The 16855-nt window shown below is 31.2% G+C and overlaps 1 protein-coding gene and 1 non-coding gene across 2 annotated transcripts; both read right to left on the minus strand.

Moving 5' to 3' along the window:
* Positions 1-2878: 2878 nt before the first annotated feature.
* On the minus strand, positions 2879-2950 carry Trnak-cuu. The gene has a single exon. It is a non-coding gene; the product is annotated as a tRNA-Lys (tRNA).
* Positions 2951-10395: 7445 nt separating this feature from the next.
* Positions 10396-15843, minus strand: LOC124457120 (uncharacterized protein MAL8P1.12-like). The gene is made up of 5 exons (XM_047007408.1): positions 14667-15843; positions 13429-14595; positions 11756-12457; positions 10748-11255; positions 10396-10459 (listed from the first exon to the last, which is right to left on the minus strand). Coding segments are annotated over exons 1-5 (3555 nt in total). The 3' UTR covers positions 10396-10458.
* Positions 15844-16855: the final 1012 nt, after the last annotated feature.

Consider the following 16855-nt stretch of genomic DNA (forward strand, 5'->3'; position numbering starts at 1 on the left):
CTACATCTCAGTTGTATGCAGAATGCAGTAGTAATATCATTAGCGAAGAATATTTACTCTAACTCTCGATTAGAATTAAGAACTTATGGAGTTTAAAATCTTCGGTTTCTCAACACAAAATACGCACTAATAATCTGGTTATCATGAAGTTTTCATTTAGACTCGAAGAAAAGTCTAACTATGCACTGCTGATCTAATGTAAATATGTTACATAATGGTTTGCATAGAAAATCCAGATCACAACTTACAAGTTTGGTTTTGCTATGTAATTATTTGATCTGTGTTCATTCACCATAATACAATAGAATTATAACAAATAAATGATGCTTATAGTAAGAAGATTAGTCAACGTGACAACACTTTGCAGGTTGTTATATTATTGACATCACATCTGTTTATCATTTTTAAATAAAATAAGTTTCGTAAGTTGATCTGTTTAGATAGGTTCCCCAGAATTGGCAACCATTTCAGTGTAACTTTTTCCATGTGTATGTAATCTTATTGTCCAATGTTTATCAGCTACACATTTTAACAACCACATTTTTGGCACAGACAGAATTTTTAAAACTTATTAAATATAATAACTCATTAGCAGTAACCAGTGTACAATAGGATTTTAAGCAATGAAAATCAAAAACCAGTAACATTTAATAAATCAAACTAGGAACACATTTCCAACACCAAATATACTTCCCACTTAAGGATTCAAACGAAGAATGAAACTGCCTACTGATAAGGTAAATTATATTGTCGAACATTCTGCCTCACAAGAGTTTTCTAAAAAAGTACTTTAAAGCGCAAAATTAAAAAAAATATCGTAACAAAGCATTACAAAAACACAGTATTTTAAATTTGATATTGGCTTCAAAAAACTATTCAAATCAGTTAAATCGCATCAAAATTGTGCCTTTCTTTTTAAAATTCTATTACTAAGCAAGATTTCCGCGATTGATGAAAAAAACGTTTAAAAGTGCGATTTTCTTACACAAATATTCCACTGTACTGTATAATTTATAGTAGCCAGCAACCACAGTACGTGCCAGAGTAATGGTGGATCTAACGCGTGCGCACAAAAATCTGGGACACATTAATCCCCTTGATTGGCCTTCCCTTTCATTTCCTGTTTTGTGCTTGTCACAAAATAAGTTCTTGATGGCAATGAAACATGGTAGAATAATGCATGTCTCAAACTTTTTGTAGCTAAGACGTTATGTAAAATGTACATAGACTATACCTACAACGCTGCAGGTAACAATATATTTGCCAGGACATATTATAACCAGTGTTAATGAGATGAGGCTGTTTTGTCATTTTCAATCGTGAAATTTTTGTAATGTGTCCTTGTTATTTTATGTAATAGACCATGCTGTGATGGAGCCAAACGCCTCTTCTATGTGGACTATAATTTTTAGGTACTCCTATGTATAAGTTGTAATGCCGAAAGACAATGGTAAACGTGGATATTTAGGTTGACGGTGAAATACGGGCTGTAAGAATTGCGGAACTTTTACCCAAAACTTTGAAAAATAGTTAGGATTAATTGCGTAAAAAAATAAGCTTTTCTAAAAACCTTGTTAGTTATTCACGTTAAGTAGTTCTTCTGACCATATAGTTCAAATAAAAAATCTTGTTAAGGTCTGCAGACTGATTACCGACATGTAACTACAAAACTAAAGTAGAAAAAATATACAAGGAGAAAATACAATGGCGAAAAAGAATCTGCCATATTAACCTTCTCACTTGGATGTTTGCTAAGATAAATTAGACCTGAAAACAAGTTGCGATCAATCTTTGCTACGCTTTACGTTCGTTTTCAAAAAATGTTAGAATCGATGTTAAAAAGATCGATCTGATACCATCTCTGCACGTGGACTGTTCAGACTAAGGCTGCTTGCTAAAGATTGATTTGAGGTCGATCTAAGATGCAGCGTGAAAGTAGCCTTTGATTGATTAGTGGATCTATTAGATAATTGAGTTCAAATATTTTTCAAAGGCTAATGCAAACAAAGCTATAGACCAATCAATTCACCAGTTTTATTGGGTATATTTTGTAAATTGCAATTTTTATCAAAATCGATTTAATTATTATCTGATGAAGTTATTAGTTACTTTGATGATGATTAATTTTTCGTTTTCTCTTTTGTCGTTCCTAGATTGAGATATCTTTAATATGTCAACAACAATGTCAACACGTTTAAGAAACATGAAAATTTGTTGCCCTCTGGATATAAATGAATTATATTAAATGTATATACGTTTCTAGTATTTCCGCAACAGTTGTTATATCATTGCTAGGCCATAAGACAATTATGTATGCTGCTAACTGAATCGTTTAGTTGTTGGCTATCCCCTGAATGTATTATTTGTGATCTGCATCTGTCTGCTTTGCATTAGTTTATATATAGAGTCCTTGTCGTGAATCATCTTCACTTGCTAATCTAAGAAGCTCTGGATATAGTGGTATTCTAATGTGCATTCAAAATTTAGTAATCTACCTGTTTTGGCACAAAATGCTAAGATACTCCACAGCAAAGCTCCTAGCGTCTTTATAAGTGGATTAATTTTCAGTAGAACAAAGTGGATGAACTTTGTTTTTTAGAATTGGGTCTTGTAGTGGCAAAGACTTCGTCACAAATTTTGATGAATATTTTTGTATATACATGTGCTTTTGTGTAATAAGCTGACGTTGAGATTATCACTAAAACTGGAGGAGCTGTTATTAAAATAATACAATGGATATGTTGTTGTTGTCATTAACTGTGTAGCCGTTTTTGAAACGAGTTAGTCATCAAATGAAGTTTCAAAACAAAACATAAAAAACTTCTATGTGCTAGAAAGAGCAAACAATGGAAGATATCGTGCAACGTGCGTAACGTGACGCCCAACGTGGGCTCGAACCCACGACCCTGAGATTAAGAGTCTCATGCTCTACCTACTGAGCTAGCCGGGCTTTGCGAAATGAGAAAGGCCCGTTCACAATATATCGCATCTGATTATTCGGATCTTAAAAAAACGGATCATGTAAACTCATATATAAAGTGTGCTTCCACAGTTGGTTACGTCAGTCTGGAAAATGGGAAGGAAATAAACTTACTTTATTTTTGTCAGACAAGATCAAAGAAATCCGACTAGTTCCGTAATTCTTACTCTAACTTTCCAAATTATATTTAGCGCAAAACATTAGATATGAAAAATATTGGAAAATATTACAAAAATAAGCAAAATATATTGATAAATGTATCTGATAATATAATTGATTTCTCTTGATTGTAAATTTATAAACGAATACAAAAATCAAAAAAAGTATCGGACTGTCTGAACAAGCAGCCAAAAGTCGGAATCAAAGCACTGATATCCGAAGACACTGAGAAATTAAGTCATGTGAACAAGCCTTAAAACAACGAAGAAGATTGAATAAATCCTGCAACGTGTATGACCTAACACCGCTAACGTGGGGATCGAACCTTGGACACTGAGATTATGGACTTTAACAGACTACTGACTACGTGTATTTACGCAAGGTCGAATGCATGGAAGATTGGTACGACAAATAAGAAAAAATACGCAAACTACGAATCTTTCGTGCCATTAAGATATTTACTGCAAACTGCACACAGCCTATTGTAAATGAGTTAAAATGAGCTTCAAAGGAGTAAGAAAAGCCCTTGTAATAGGTTATGGCGACGGTCAGTTGAATGACGTAAAATTTGTGCTTCTTTACGATGCATACAAATAAAAAAATCCTACCCATCCATACTGTGAGAAGGAAATTATAATAATTTATATATACTAATAAAGTATATATTGGAAGATTTCTAGCAAAAACACAAAGAGCAAATTTTGTTTATACACACCTGTGAAAGACTTGGAGTCACATGCATAGGGAAGCAAAGCAATACTAAGTACTGAAGTGGAAAGATAACCGTTAACAACGGTTTATCAACGAAAGTCATGTTATTTTTTCAAATATATTTTTTAATATTTATCAAAGTTGCTATGCGGGAATTATTTTTATACTATTTTTTACACTATAGATCTACGTGAATGAATTGCTGCAACTCTTTTATACTACAATGTGTACTGTTTTGTTCATTCTATTAACACTAATAATATTGTATTCATTATAAGATAGAATATTGTGAAAAAAGCGATTAAAATGTTCATGGACCGAGTTTCATTGAAATTTTTTTCAATCTCAACCAGGCATTCTTCCAATCATACCAGTAAATACCAGTATGGTTATCTGTTGAAAAATACCGTCCATTTAGGTGAGCAGAGTAGCAATCATTATACCACCATCCTGACTGGTGATTTTCTGCACAGTTTTCTTGCGATTGGTCGTTATCTTGATCATTAGTGGAAAATCCATTAAGTCATGAACACGAAGAGAGTCTCCTGCATTTCCTAACACAACAGAGCAAACAACATATGGTTGAATCGTATATTGAAGTATAAAAAAACGTTTTTTTTTGACATACTATTTCTTAAGTATTTCATTAATAAATAGGTTTCAAACAAATGAAAACTTTGTTGCCCATCTTATATTTATACTTTTATCTTAATTTTAAATAAATTATTTTACTTCTATTTAAACTGAAAACTGTTTTATTAATAGTATTCTTTTGTTAAAAGAAAGAGTTTATTGAGAAGTTTTTTTTACCTAGCATTCAACTAAATTACCATCTAAATAAGGGAGACTCATCAATATATTCTTGTTCGACGCTTATGCTTGGTTTACTACATCTAGTCATTCTACATATATAGCTAGTTTAATTTTTGATACCTGAGTAACTTCCAAAATACACATTATATTTACTCGTTTTCTCAGCTACGTAAAAATAATCGTACACTGCATAAGCTGTATTGCCATTGAAATCTAACAAATCAATTCTCAATGTGTTTAAACCAGCGTCAGTTAACCGATGAATATTCTCTAGTCCAAGCCAAAACTCCCCATTTAAATTACCAAAACCGTTACTGTACTGAATCCAGTCCCGATAAAAATCCACACTTCCATCCTGTCGATTTTGAATGACTGTCCATCCTACATTATTGTTTTTCATATGACAGTATACCTCCATAACCCCTAAGTCATCTGGCTCAAGACGATAGACTCCGTTTTCAATTATTCCATGGCTAAATAATTCATTGCAGTTTTTTCCTGAAAATTAAACATTCAAAGTTTCGATAAACATAGAAGTAATTTTGTGTTGATCTATAAATAAAACCGCTTTGAAAAAGTTTTTTTAAATTTTTTTAATTTTTTTTCCGTTTTATAAAAATCTTGCTGTTTGGTTTTTGCAAAAATTTAAGCGTACTTAGTAAACACGCGTTTAACTCAACATTGCTTCATGCATTAAAAAGGTGTATTAGATTCTCAAAAATTTTCCAGACAAAAAAGTGCTAATTAAACACAAATAATTCATTGTTAATAGTATGCAGGTGCTGTGTATGCATGTTGATTATGATTGTTTCACTTCTAATTAAATGACTTAAAATAAATGCAAATATCCACTATGGAAGCAATTGTAAAATTGATCCGCGCCCATTCAAATACATATTATAACAAATAAAAGAGATGTATATCCTAAAACTAATACATCATTTCTATAGCCTATTAAGCAACGAGCTTCAATTGCATAATAGAAAAGTAACCCTTGCAAGTTTGTAGCGATGTTTCACAATAGTGATTTGAGTCACTATGAAAATAAAACTCACTACTTCTGTCAGAAGCCTGCGTAAATAAGTGCATGTATATTATTTTAATTTGCTTGCTTACACTACGAGTGACAAAAAGCTTAATGCATTTAACGAAAAGTTTAGATTGGTGAAATCATTTCTAAAAAAAGCATTACCTAAACTACGGACCTTCTCTTAGCTGACGAAATTGTCCTCCAAAACGCTTATTGCATTTGCCCTTTGACAATTTAGCATTCTCTTTCGTCATCATCCCTCCATTTTCACAAGTTTGATAGTCATATTTCTTCTAAATTGAATTTCGGGACCATTTTATATATGTACAGTAAATAGTTGATAAATTTTTACACAAATTTGACACTGGTAATGACAAAATAAAAATTAAGAAACATCGTCGTAAACAACTTTTTTAAATTAAGCGTGTACGCTTAATCAATACATTAGGACATAGCTTTTCTATTCCTGCTAAGAGTGCTCACAACTCAAAGAATCGTTAACATACAAAAATTGTGAAATAACAAAGCAACATACTTCCTACTATCAATCATTGGCTCTCTTAGCTTCAAAATCGAACGCCAAAACAACCCATGTGATCTTGGCATACATGATAATTATAATGTTTCCGAAAAATTATAAATCAAATCATTTTATTCCTTTACCATTATGTAAAACGACCAAGTGTTTTTATCTGCGTCTTTGGCGTTATTTTTCATGTGAAAATCAGTGGAAATATTTTCCAACAGGCAGTTTGTTTCATTGCTGCTAAAGTAGTCACGATAATAAAACCCAATACAATTCTGAAATTTCGAACATGTCATTCCACAAACAAGGCTACTTTGTGCATAAACTTCTGCGATAAAATTCTTCTTCACTTTCGGAACTCCTAAAATACACAGCTGATATAAATATTGCAGGCTATGATGGCGGATTCAGGGTAAATCAAAACAATTATAGCACCTAATTTTTCATATATTAAAGTTTCCGTACTTTGTAGGGAATATCATACGTAAAACATATTCATTAGAAACTGCCCATTTTCTTGGAGTAAACATCATGGATACCTTAACATGCAAAATCAAATAGCGAAGCAGAATCGCAAATTGCACTAATACTCTGTTTTCATGCGAAATCAAATTCATCAATCCATTGAAAACTATAATAGTGCCCTGCAATATGTGATATGGTGTCATTGCACTCTACTTTAGAAAATAAAATAAAGCAAAATTGTCCGAATTGAAACATTCCATGACTTCTTCATCAAATTGACTTTATTGTTTGATGAATTTTTTAACGATTTGTCACATTTTCATACCTGTAAATTTCCTCAAGAACAAATTTGATGAAAATACTTCTCCTAGAATTTCTTTCTTTGTACACAACAATATGAAAAGTAATTTTATGAATTTTTGAAAGAAACTCATTTTCTCTGTAGTACTTCTGTTACTGAAAAACATCAATTGAAAAGGATACTAAAGTAAATGAAAGGTTTTGTTGTCGTACAACGTCAGGTTCAATTGTAAACTTTTAATAAAAATACACACAGTTTGACAATTGTAAGCAAACTGTGTAAAATATCAATAAATTATTTAAAAAAGCAGATGTTCAATTATGCATTTAATAAAATATATCAATGATTCTATGTATTTTATTATACAAAAAATGAATGTATTTTATTGCTTTAGTGCTTTCAAATACAACTAAAATTTTGATATTGAGCAACTAATAAAACAAACTAAATATAACAAATTCTTTTCTAAAAATGTTTATGGTAGTATGTTACATATCTTGCAGTATTTCTGAGTAATGATAATTTTTTTTAGAATTCATGAAAAAACAGTTAAAGTTTTAAACAGACTTTTTTTTAAAAAAAGAGAATTTTTAAGGATTTAGCGTTCGATTTTAGACTGGAGTGCAATTGGTACATGATTTATTAATCAGTAATCGGAAACAAATTATTAGAAAACGGTAAATCGAATCAAATGTGTAATATGTTTTGCATTTAATCTCTTAAGGCGAAAATACGATGCTCTTTACACGTAAACATGTTAATGATTTTAGATTCCCATGTTGTATGAAATGGTCTGCTTACTTTTAATAAGCATATTTTATAGTAAAACAATATCTTCCCCTTTTTTTGAATTAATGCTTCATTAATAATCCTTATTATTCCTTATTTGTGTCTACATTTTAACAAATAAAACTATGTTTATTTGCAGCTGCCTTACAATAAATATTTATTAGCAAGAAGCTGTCAGCAGCTTGTATTTGACGCTAAATCATTGACTGCTTTGTCACAACTGATTAAAGTCATGCATTCACAGTTCTAACAAACTTGCAAAAAGGCTTGAACTCACAAAGCAATGGAACAGGAAACTTATACAGGCAACTTTAATCAAGTTTACAATCAAGTATTATGCTGAATATTTGTGTTCTGTTACAACAATTATACTTTATCACAAAAAGCGTATTAAATCAATTTGCTCCTGAAAAAAACATTTCAAAGTCATTTTGAAAACAACATTCACTTTCAGAAATAAATTAAATAACTTAGCTATCTTCCCAAATTACTTGCAATTTACTACTTAAATACTCTATGCACACATTAATTTGAGTTCACAAAGGGCATAAATTTAAACATTTTGAAAATATTTCCCAAGTGTTGCTTTCAATGTTTACATTCAACTTAACAGAAATACAACACACTTAAAAGGCACAAGGTGCTTAAACAATCTGAATCTTTTTTGTTATGCTGTTAAAGAAATATCGTTAAATTTTTTGGAGGGCTTTCACAAAAAGAAACATGGAAACCCTTTCACTTATTCGCATGTATTGTTTCCACACGTAGTGGATTAATCAGTAGGCTAAGAAAGCAAAAGCCTGAATTCTCGGGCTTTCGAGAGATCTGTTGTATCTAGACATAATTAGTTTTTGGTTTTTGCCTGATTTAAGCCACTAGAAACATGACCTAAGCTTTACAGTGTTTGAGCTTGGTTGGACACGAAGCATTAAGGCTAGCATGCAGTAACAGTCAATTCAACTTGTAAATGTCTTTAAAGAAATTGTGCCTTTGCTGTGCCTGTTTTCAATGTCTTACCTTGTTTAGTGTTTAAAATCTACCGATGAAACAATAAAGAGCACAAACAAAAAATATGTATTTTATAGCTGGTTTATGAGGGTTTCAATAAGTTTTTTTCTCGAGGGATGTACATACATCATTATAATGTTATTTATAGGAAAAAGTGATTTCAACTGAATCTAACCTACCAATCAACTACTACTCATTTGTAATCCTTGAGCTTGGCTTTTTGATCCTTGAGAAATAAGTTGTTATTTATCTGATTCAGTAAAATGACCATCTCCCCTCACATACTTATTATTGTTGGAAGCCTTTGTTTTGACAAGGTCTTTCTGAAGTAAAATTGCTAACAAAAATTTTAGCTGTGGAAATTTAACATAAAGTAATAACAAGCTCTGAATAGATTAAAAAATGAGGCAAGCGACATTTGTATGTCATTATACTAAAGAACCTTGTTCTAGTAGCTCATATAGCTGGTCTGTTGTTTTTAGTTGGGCTTTTTAATTTTCCTGATTACTTTATACTATTAAAAGCAAAATTCAACTGATATATTTTTTTGAGACAACTTTTTATTATGCATCCATTTAGATATCATAAAAATGGCAATTGAATGGTAAATTCAACCATTTTATATACTACAGCTCGCACTACTGACATCAGATTTTAAATAGAATTATGACTAGGGTAACTCACATAAACACATTTTTTCTATCTAATTTATAAAACGTTACAGGAAGTCTCTCAATAAAATGTGTTACTAAAAACAATAGTCTCGTTCTGACGATCTTGGTTGCACATTCTTCTGGAATCCACCAACGACATTCCCTGCTGGAAAATACCTTGCAACAACAACCACAGATTCACCGTCTTCAGACATAGAAATTGCCATACCCACCTATAACAAGAGTTAAAATTTTTAGCCATTTTCAACTTATTACAATCTTGGGCTATCTTTGTGTTTATTTTTCAATTTTAACTTAATTCATTTGTATCTTCAAGATGTTTAGATAAAGACACATTTCATGAAAAGCTTGTATTGAAATTATGTATTACATTATGTTGTTAGACTGTGTTAACTTTACTTAATCAATTAAAATACTCCGTGTGAATTTCTTTTAAAAGAATTCTTCTTTAAAATTTTTAAATGATAAATTATATGAAGTAAGTTTTTAAAACAGCAAAGCATTGAAAACTCTTTTAAAAAAATTAGACAAGACTTTAATATGCTCGATTGGCATTTGCTTTAAACTATTTTTAAATATTTTTAAAAATGTTTCAAATATTTGTTGGTTAAACAGAAAATGCAAAATAATATATAACTATAAAACAATATATACGCAATACAAATATAAATTCATGTTATAAATACCTCTTTGCATTCTTTCCATATCATTTGACTGAAATTTCTTGTACAAGACGAAAACGCCGGGGAAGCAAAATCAAAATCATCAATTTCACCATACCACAATTCCATAGCTTTGCTGACACTAAACTCGTCTTTGCTTAAGATGGCAATATTATCACCTTTATTAGTGAAGTCACTTTTGTTTATAGAGCTGCTGGAAGCTAATCTTTCTGCATATTGTAATGCGTCAGCTGATAATGTTGATGACCATTTCAGTTCAGCAGCTCCGTGTTGATAGCGGAGAAAATTGTGCGTTACAAGACATTCATGCTTGATGTTGTCTAAACAAGATAAATTTACAACAGGTTGTATATTTGGATATTTTGTTGAGTGACTGATTAAAAATTTTTGGCTTTTTGTTAAGACAAAACAGAGCGATCACGATGATGTATAGCCTTCAATATTTCTTGTAACGCAAAGTATTTATCAATTACTTTGAACGTTTAACTAATTAATATTAATGGCGAAAGTATTATTCTTGCATAATTACGAGTTTTGCTTTGAATAGAAAGAATCAAATATTATTATCGAAAAAGTTAATCTTGTCTTTACCCTTCTTGGACTCTTACCATTTTTTGCTTTGAGGGATTTCTGGTGAAGAGATCGATTTCTTCTTTCGATGTCTGCCATCCAGCATGTTCTTACGTGGAGAGGAGACATTTATATCAAAGCAACCAAGCTTATTTCCAGGAGGCTGGTATCTTGCAACATAATAAGTAGTTCCATCCTTGCTAACTGCTGCTCCAACACCCATCTTACGTGTTTCTGCCCACACCATTTGAGTAAAGTTCTCTGTTGATGTTGTGTAACCAGGTTTGATATAGCTGTAGTGTTTTATTTCGTCATACCAGAGATGAGATAAATCATAGCCGCTTAGTAACCCAGACGAATAAGCTAAATTTTCTCCATGGTTAATAGAAGTTGAATGTTTAAGGCATCCTTTATTAGCCAAGTGGAGAGCCCATACCTTAGCATCTTCGGCAAGTTTATCAGACCATATCAATGCCTCAGAGTAATGAATATAACGACATTTGTTGTGTTCCATCATGACGTTTGTTTGAAACTCTTTGGTCATTGCTTTATTGAATAATATTGTTAGTTTGCATCATCATTACTTTTCAAACATAATTATTTTACTGTTCTATATTTTGCTCATTGAGTTGAAACGATGAAAAAACTGTACAAAATATATAGCTACTTAATAACGACAAAAACTTAGGAAAGTTAATGTCCTCTTGAATACATGCAACGTTTAGGGATTTAGCGGTCAATTTTTTTTTAACTTTTTAAAATAATACAAAATATGTAAATTTTCTATTAATTGAATGAAGAAACATTGTTCTTTTTTTGTATTTATGGAAAAAAAACTTTAAAAGAACGTCAACATTGAGATGTTTTAGACTTGCGCACACTTTTTGCTTTTGTGGAAAACTCCAAGCATATAACAACTTATTCACTCTAAAATATTGTGCATAACCTTATTGTTATTTAATTTACTTTGCAAAGATTTTAAAATTGATTTAAATAATCTACGGACTTTAAAATTATTAAGATACAATTTGGCCAAAATCACTTACTGAGTACTTGGATTGAATCTTCATGCCTTGTTCCTGAAGTGAAAATTTTATCATCAAAATCTGCATGCTCTTTATGGTCATCTTTTGCGTGGGATGATCTTTCAGCATCTAGGATTACTTCTTCCAGGACGAAGTTAACCAACTCTGCAGCTTGAACATACAGAATAGTATCTTGAGTCTGCTCACTTGCTAAAGCATACGCTTGCTCCTCAACTATACTTTTTTTACGTGAATCAAAATCTTCTTTTACATATTTATCATTCTCAGCTTCAATATCCTTTGGGTGAAAACAAACATTGCTGTTTAAGTCTGTTGTATAAATTTTTTTTCTTAAAACCGCTTCACGTACTCCATTGCCAGTAATATTTGTAGTTGTGATTTTTTTAGAATCAGACTTCTCTTCAACGGATTGTACTTTTATATATTTTTCATCACTATTTTTGTTAGTTTTTTCAACTGTAGGTGTTTGTTCTCCCATTTCATCTTGCATTGATAAATTCATCGTTTCTCTATACTCCGTTGACTCAGTCTGTGCTGAGTTTTCATCAATATTAAGGAACGTGTTTCCTTCGATTTTAAGAGATTCTTCTGATGATTGTGAAATTTTTTCAGAAAACTCTTCTGCAGGTAGTTCGATATTTGTTAAATTAAGCACATCAGAAACATCTTCCACAAACATTTCTTCCTGACTTGTTTCATTGTCTGTAGAAAAAATATCAAATGACATGAAATTAAAGACACAGTTTTTCTTTGATGTTTTATGAAATATTTTTATTTGGCGTTCAAAATAATCTAGACATTTTTAAATTTGCTTAAATACAGGGTGCCCTAAAACAGAAACGACATAATATAATTTCGTATTAGCAAAAATTATTGTAAATGAGGTAACATTGAATACAGCTTAAAAAACATGACTGCTCTTTACTTTTAGAATTTTGTAGAGTTTGCACGTTAGTAGTTTAACAACTTAACGGCTGTCACAGATAAATTAAATACTTTAAGAATAGCAAGTTTAAAATACTGTCATACCCTTAATTTCAACAATTAATTATTAACTAAAAACTTCACAATCAAAGCACAATTAACCGAGTTATAAAACTCTTCATCAAGTTGCAATGAACATGAGGAAATTAGCGTGTTACTAATTTAACCACCAGGAACAAATAGTTAATGCCTGCTAAATTAATGATGTAAAATTTCATTTCAATGATAACATAAATATTTTAAACATCTGTTTTTTGGAAGACCTTGCATTATGCTTAAAACTTTAGTGTACAAGGGTCTATAAAAGAATTGTGCATGAAACGATAATGTATGTGTTCAATAGTTAATGTAGAGAAAATGATGAATCATGATATTTTGTTGGGTTTTTTGTTCAGCTTAAAAAAATGATATGAATCGTCCAATTTAAGGGCACAAGTTTAATGATTCCATAAAATCGTATACTCTTTATATATTTATGGTAAATATCCCTATTTTTGAAGTTCCAAGATTAAGATTTTGAAAATTGATGGCAAATATTTAATAGTTTTAATAGTAATATAAAGCTTAATAGTTTTCAGAAAAGATATATGATTAACTTTTCATCTGTAAACTGCAATATCTTCCAATATTGTTGGTCATGAGCTCATTATAAACATGTAAACAAATATTACAACTTATAATTTACTTACTATTTACTTGTGGAAATTCTTCTTGCCTTGCTTGTTTCTTGAATGAAACAAAAATTTGATCATCATGATTTTCAATATAATCTTTGTTGTTCTCACTTCTTTTAAGATTCTCCTTCTCCTTTCTAGTTACATTTTCCAATATATTAAAAACTAATTGTGCTGCATTGTTATGCACACATGATTCTTTATATTCTTCATTTGATAATGTACTTTTTTGTTCTTGAGCTTTGATAAATGAAGGAATATTGTTATCTTTCTTGATACATTCTTCGATTTCACCGATTGCATGAGAAGTGCCTTTTGTAGTTTTCATAACATCATGACTATCATGTTTCATATCAGTTTTAAATTCTTCATCTAAATTTTGCATTAAGATTGCATGATCTTCTCTATTTTCATTAAAAAAATTTTCAAACATCATACCTTCATTGTTACAATGTGGTTCAGCATCATAGCATGTTACAGTGGACAGAACAATGGTATGCTGAATTTCATTTATTTTGCTTGTTGTCCTTGGTGATGTTTGCTTTTTTACATCTTCTTCAAAAGGTGTATCCAACAGAACTTGCAAATCTTCAGAATCTATTGAGTCAATTTTAGTACAGTTTTGAACATCTTTAAATAATAAACTTTCATTGATTTCTTCTGTTTTGTTTTTTGTGATTGATATTTCCCCTATTTCCTCCTTTATATTGCTTTCATTCAACTCAAACCTCATATACTCTTTCTTATCTTGTACAGTTTTATTGTGTTCTCGTTCGTTCTCATATGACAATTCTGCTGTAGTATAAACCATTTTGGTATTATATTCAGTGTCAATCATAACAGAATCCTCTTCAACGCCTGGGTAATTTTGTTGAGATGAACATATTGACATCGATTCATCTTCTGAAAGCACTTCTGTCAAATTTTGGGAGTTATTCTTATCATCTATTATAGTTGGTTTATCTTTTTTAAAATTTTCGTCATCGCGTTGATCATGAACAGGGTTTGGTGTGATTTTTTGATCTGGTAAACATAAATCAGCAACAAATTTATTCTTTAATGGTGGCTCTTCTAAAATTATTGATAAATGTGAAGTAAGATGTGGTCTTTCAGGCTTGTAAGACTCTTCATCCTGAGTTTTTTCATGCTTAGATTGATACTCATCTGCAACTACGCTTAATTCTTTTGTTTCAGATGAGCTAAAACTTCACCAACATTCTCAGGAAATTGCAACTGAAAAGGTGATTGAGCACCTTTTTCTTTCATATATTGCTCAAACAACTCAAATTCCATAAGCTCATACTTTTCCTCCAAGCAATCAGGTTCATCTTTTTCTAAAATCACCTTATCTCCGTTCTCAGTTCCTGTTAAGCCTGTAGAAATATGAGAATCACAATGCTTGTTTGTGTGTACCAACGCTTTTTCAATGGCAATTTGGACAATTTCTTTGGCATCTTTATTAATAAGAGTATTGTGACTTTCTGTTATGTTGCCACAATCTTTCATGTCTGTATCGTCAGATGTAGAGTGTAAGGCTTCCACGTTGGCGACATTATCTTTCTCTACTTCATTGATTTGTTTTATTTCACCCATGTTTAAGACCTGTTCAGAAGTCCTGTCGCATTTTTTAAATGCAACTTTGTTTTCTTGTTGCTCATAGGCCATTTCATTTATGATGTCGGTCTCTTCATTACTGATCAAACGTGTTTTGCTTTCTTCAATCTCGGTCTCATTATCATCTTCATTACACTTTTTTTTACCATTTGTACTTCCTATTATCGATTGCTCCTCATATTGCAATGGCGTACATTGCATAGACGTCAGAATCCAAGGTTCTTGTTTTACATTATTAGGTTCTTCTAAAGGTTGATGCTTTAGTTTTGTTGTGTCTCCAAATCCAAACCCTAAGCCAGCATCATCAGAACCTATTCTAGAATATCTTGTAGATTGTTTCCAGTCTGAATCGTTCTCTTGTACTAATTCTTGATAATTTCCAGTATCTTTTTTTATTGACAAACTTGACTCATACTCAACTGAACGTGCGATGGATAAATCTTGCTCTGTTGCACCGAACAAATCATTTTTAGAGTCTAAGAGGTGATTTTTGTAGCGTTCTGTCATTGCTGCATCTTCACCATCTCTATGTCCATCATCTAATTGTTCTAGAATAGTCGTATTTTTAGAATATTCATATACCTTGTCATGTGGAACTTTCTCTAAATTCAATTGCAAGGACTCTTCTTCTGGTTTTTCAATTACCTTCCTATTATTTTTGTGTTTCTCACTTTCAACATATGCTTCTTCTGCGATATTTTCTCTTGTTACAATGACATTCTCTTCATATTTGTATTCGCCCAATATTTCTTGTGGTACGAATTCACTATCTTTGACTTCACTTTTCCTGTGGTCATTAGTATTGAAAACTTCCATTTCATCTTTTTCATCATTGTCTACCTTTATAGTCACATCTTTGTAAATTTGCACATTCTCTGGAAGCATAAAAGGATCGAACTGTTGTTTATCAAAAATCAATTTGTCAACCACTAAGCCTTTTTCAATTTCATGACTTATAAGCAGCTGCTTGGAGAGGCTATTTTTTTGAAAATTTAGTTGGTCTTCTTTGCAAATGAAAATGTCACTATCACCTAGTTGATAATTTTTCTCTAATATATTGTTTTTACAATCTTCTTCTGCCAAATTTACACCATCCTCTACATTTTTATGACTACTTGTAATATCTGCTCCAGCGACATTTTCTCGCTCTATTGCTAAACAAGTCTCATTTTTAATTTTGAATACATTTTCTGAAAGTAAATTGGGCATGTTTTCTGTTGGTTTATCGTTTTCGTCAGTTGAAATTTGGTGTATAACGGAGTCGTCAATCTTTACCGAGCTAAGCGTCTTACTATGAACTTTGTTTCTTTCTAGCTCTACCAACTGTGATTCAATTTGAATATCTTCATTAACTTTCGTTTGAAAATCATTTTCCTTTAAATCGCCATGCAAATGTATTTTTAAAGCATTTGAAGTTGCGTTCAAACATTCTCCAGTGACGTCATTAACAACAACAGCTTTTTCTTTATCTTCGTATATTTCGTATGAGTTTGAAAACCTAACATGTTTTAAAAATTTTAAACTTTTCTCTTGAAACATCTGATCTTGATCTGTTGTTAAAAACTTTTCATTTAATATAGCTCTATTGCTGTCATCACTTTTAATTTCATAACCCATATCATTCATTTCGCTATATTTTCTTGTATTTTTTGGCGTTTCATTTTCACATTTGAAATTTGCTTTATTTTTTATTTCTAAATCATTGTCGACTGTGACAGTTTGAGCTCCTTTACTTCCTTCAGTTGTTTTTGCATCATCCAGAAGGTGCGATTTACTATCATTAACTATTTGAGAATCATCATTTTCAATATGAATAGACGCATTTTCG

This window comes from Xenia sp. Carnegie-2017, unplaced genomic scaffold, assembly GCF_021976095.1.
Source record: "Xenia sp. Carnegie-2017 unplaced genomic scaffold, XeniaSp_v1 HiC_scaffold_6, whole genome shotgun sequence".
Lineage (NCBI taxonomy): Eukaryota > Metazoa > Cnidaria > Anthozoa > Malacalcyonacea > Xeniidae > Xenia > Xenia sp. Carnegie-2017.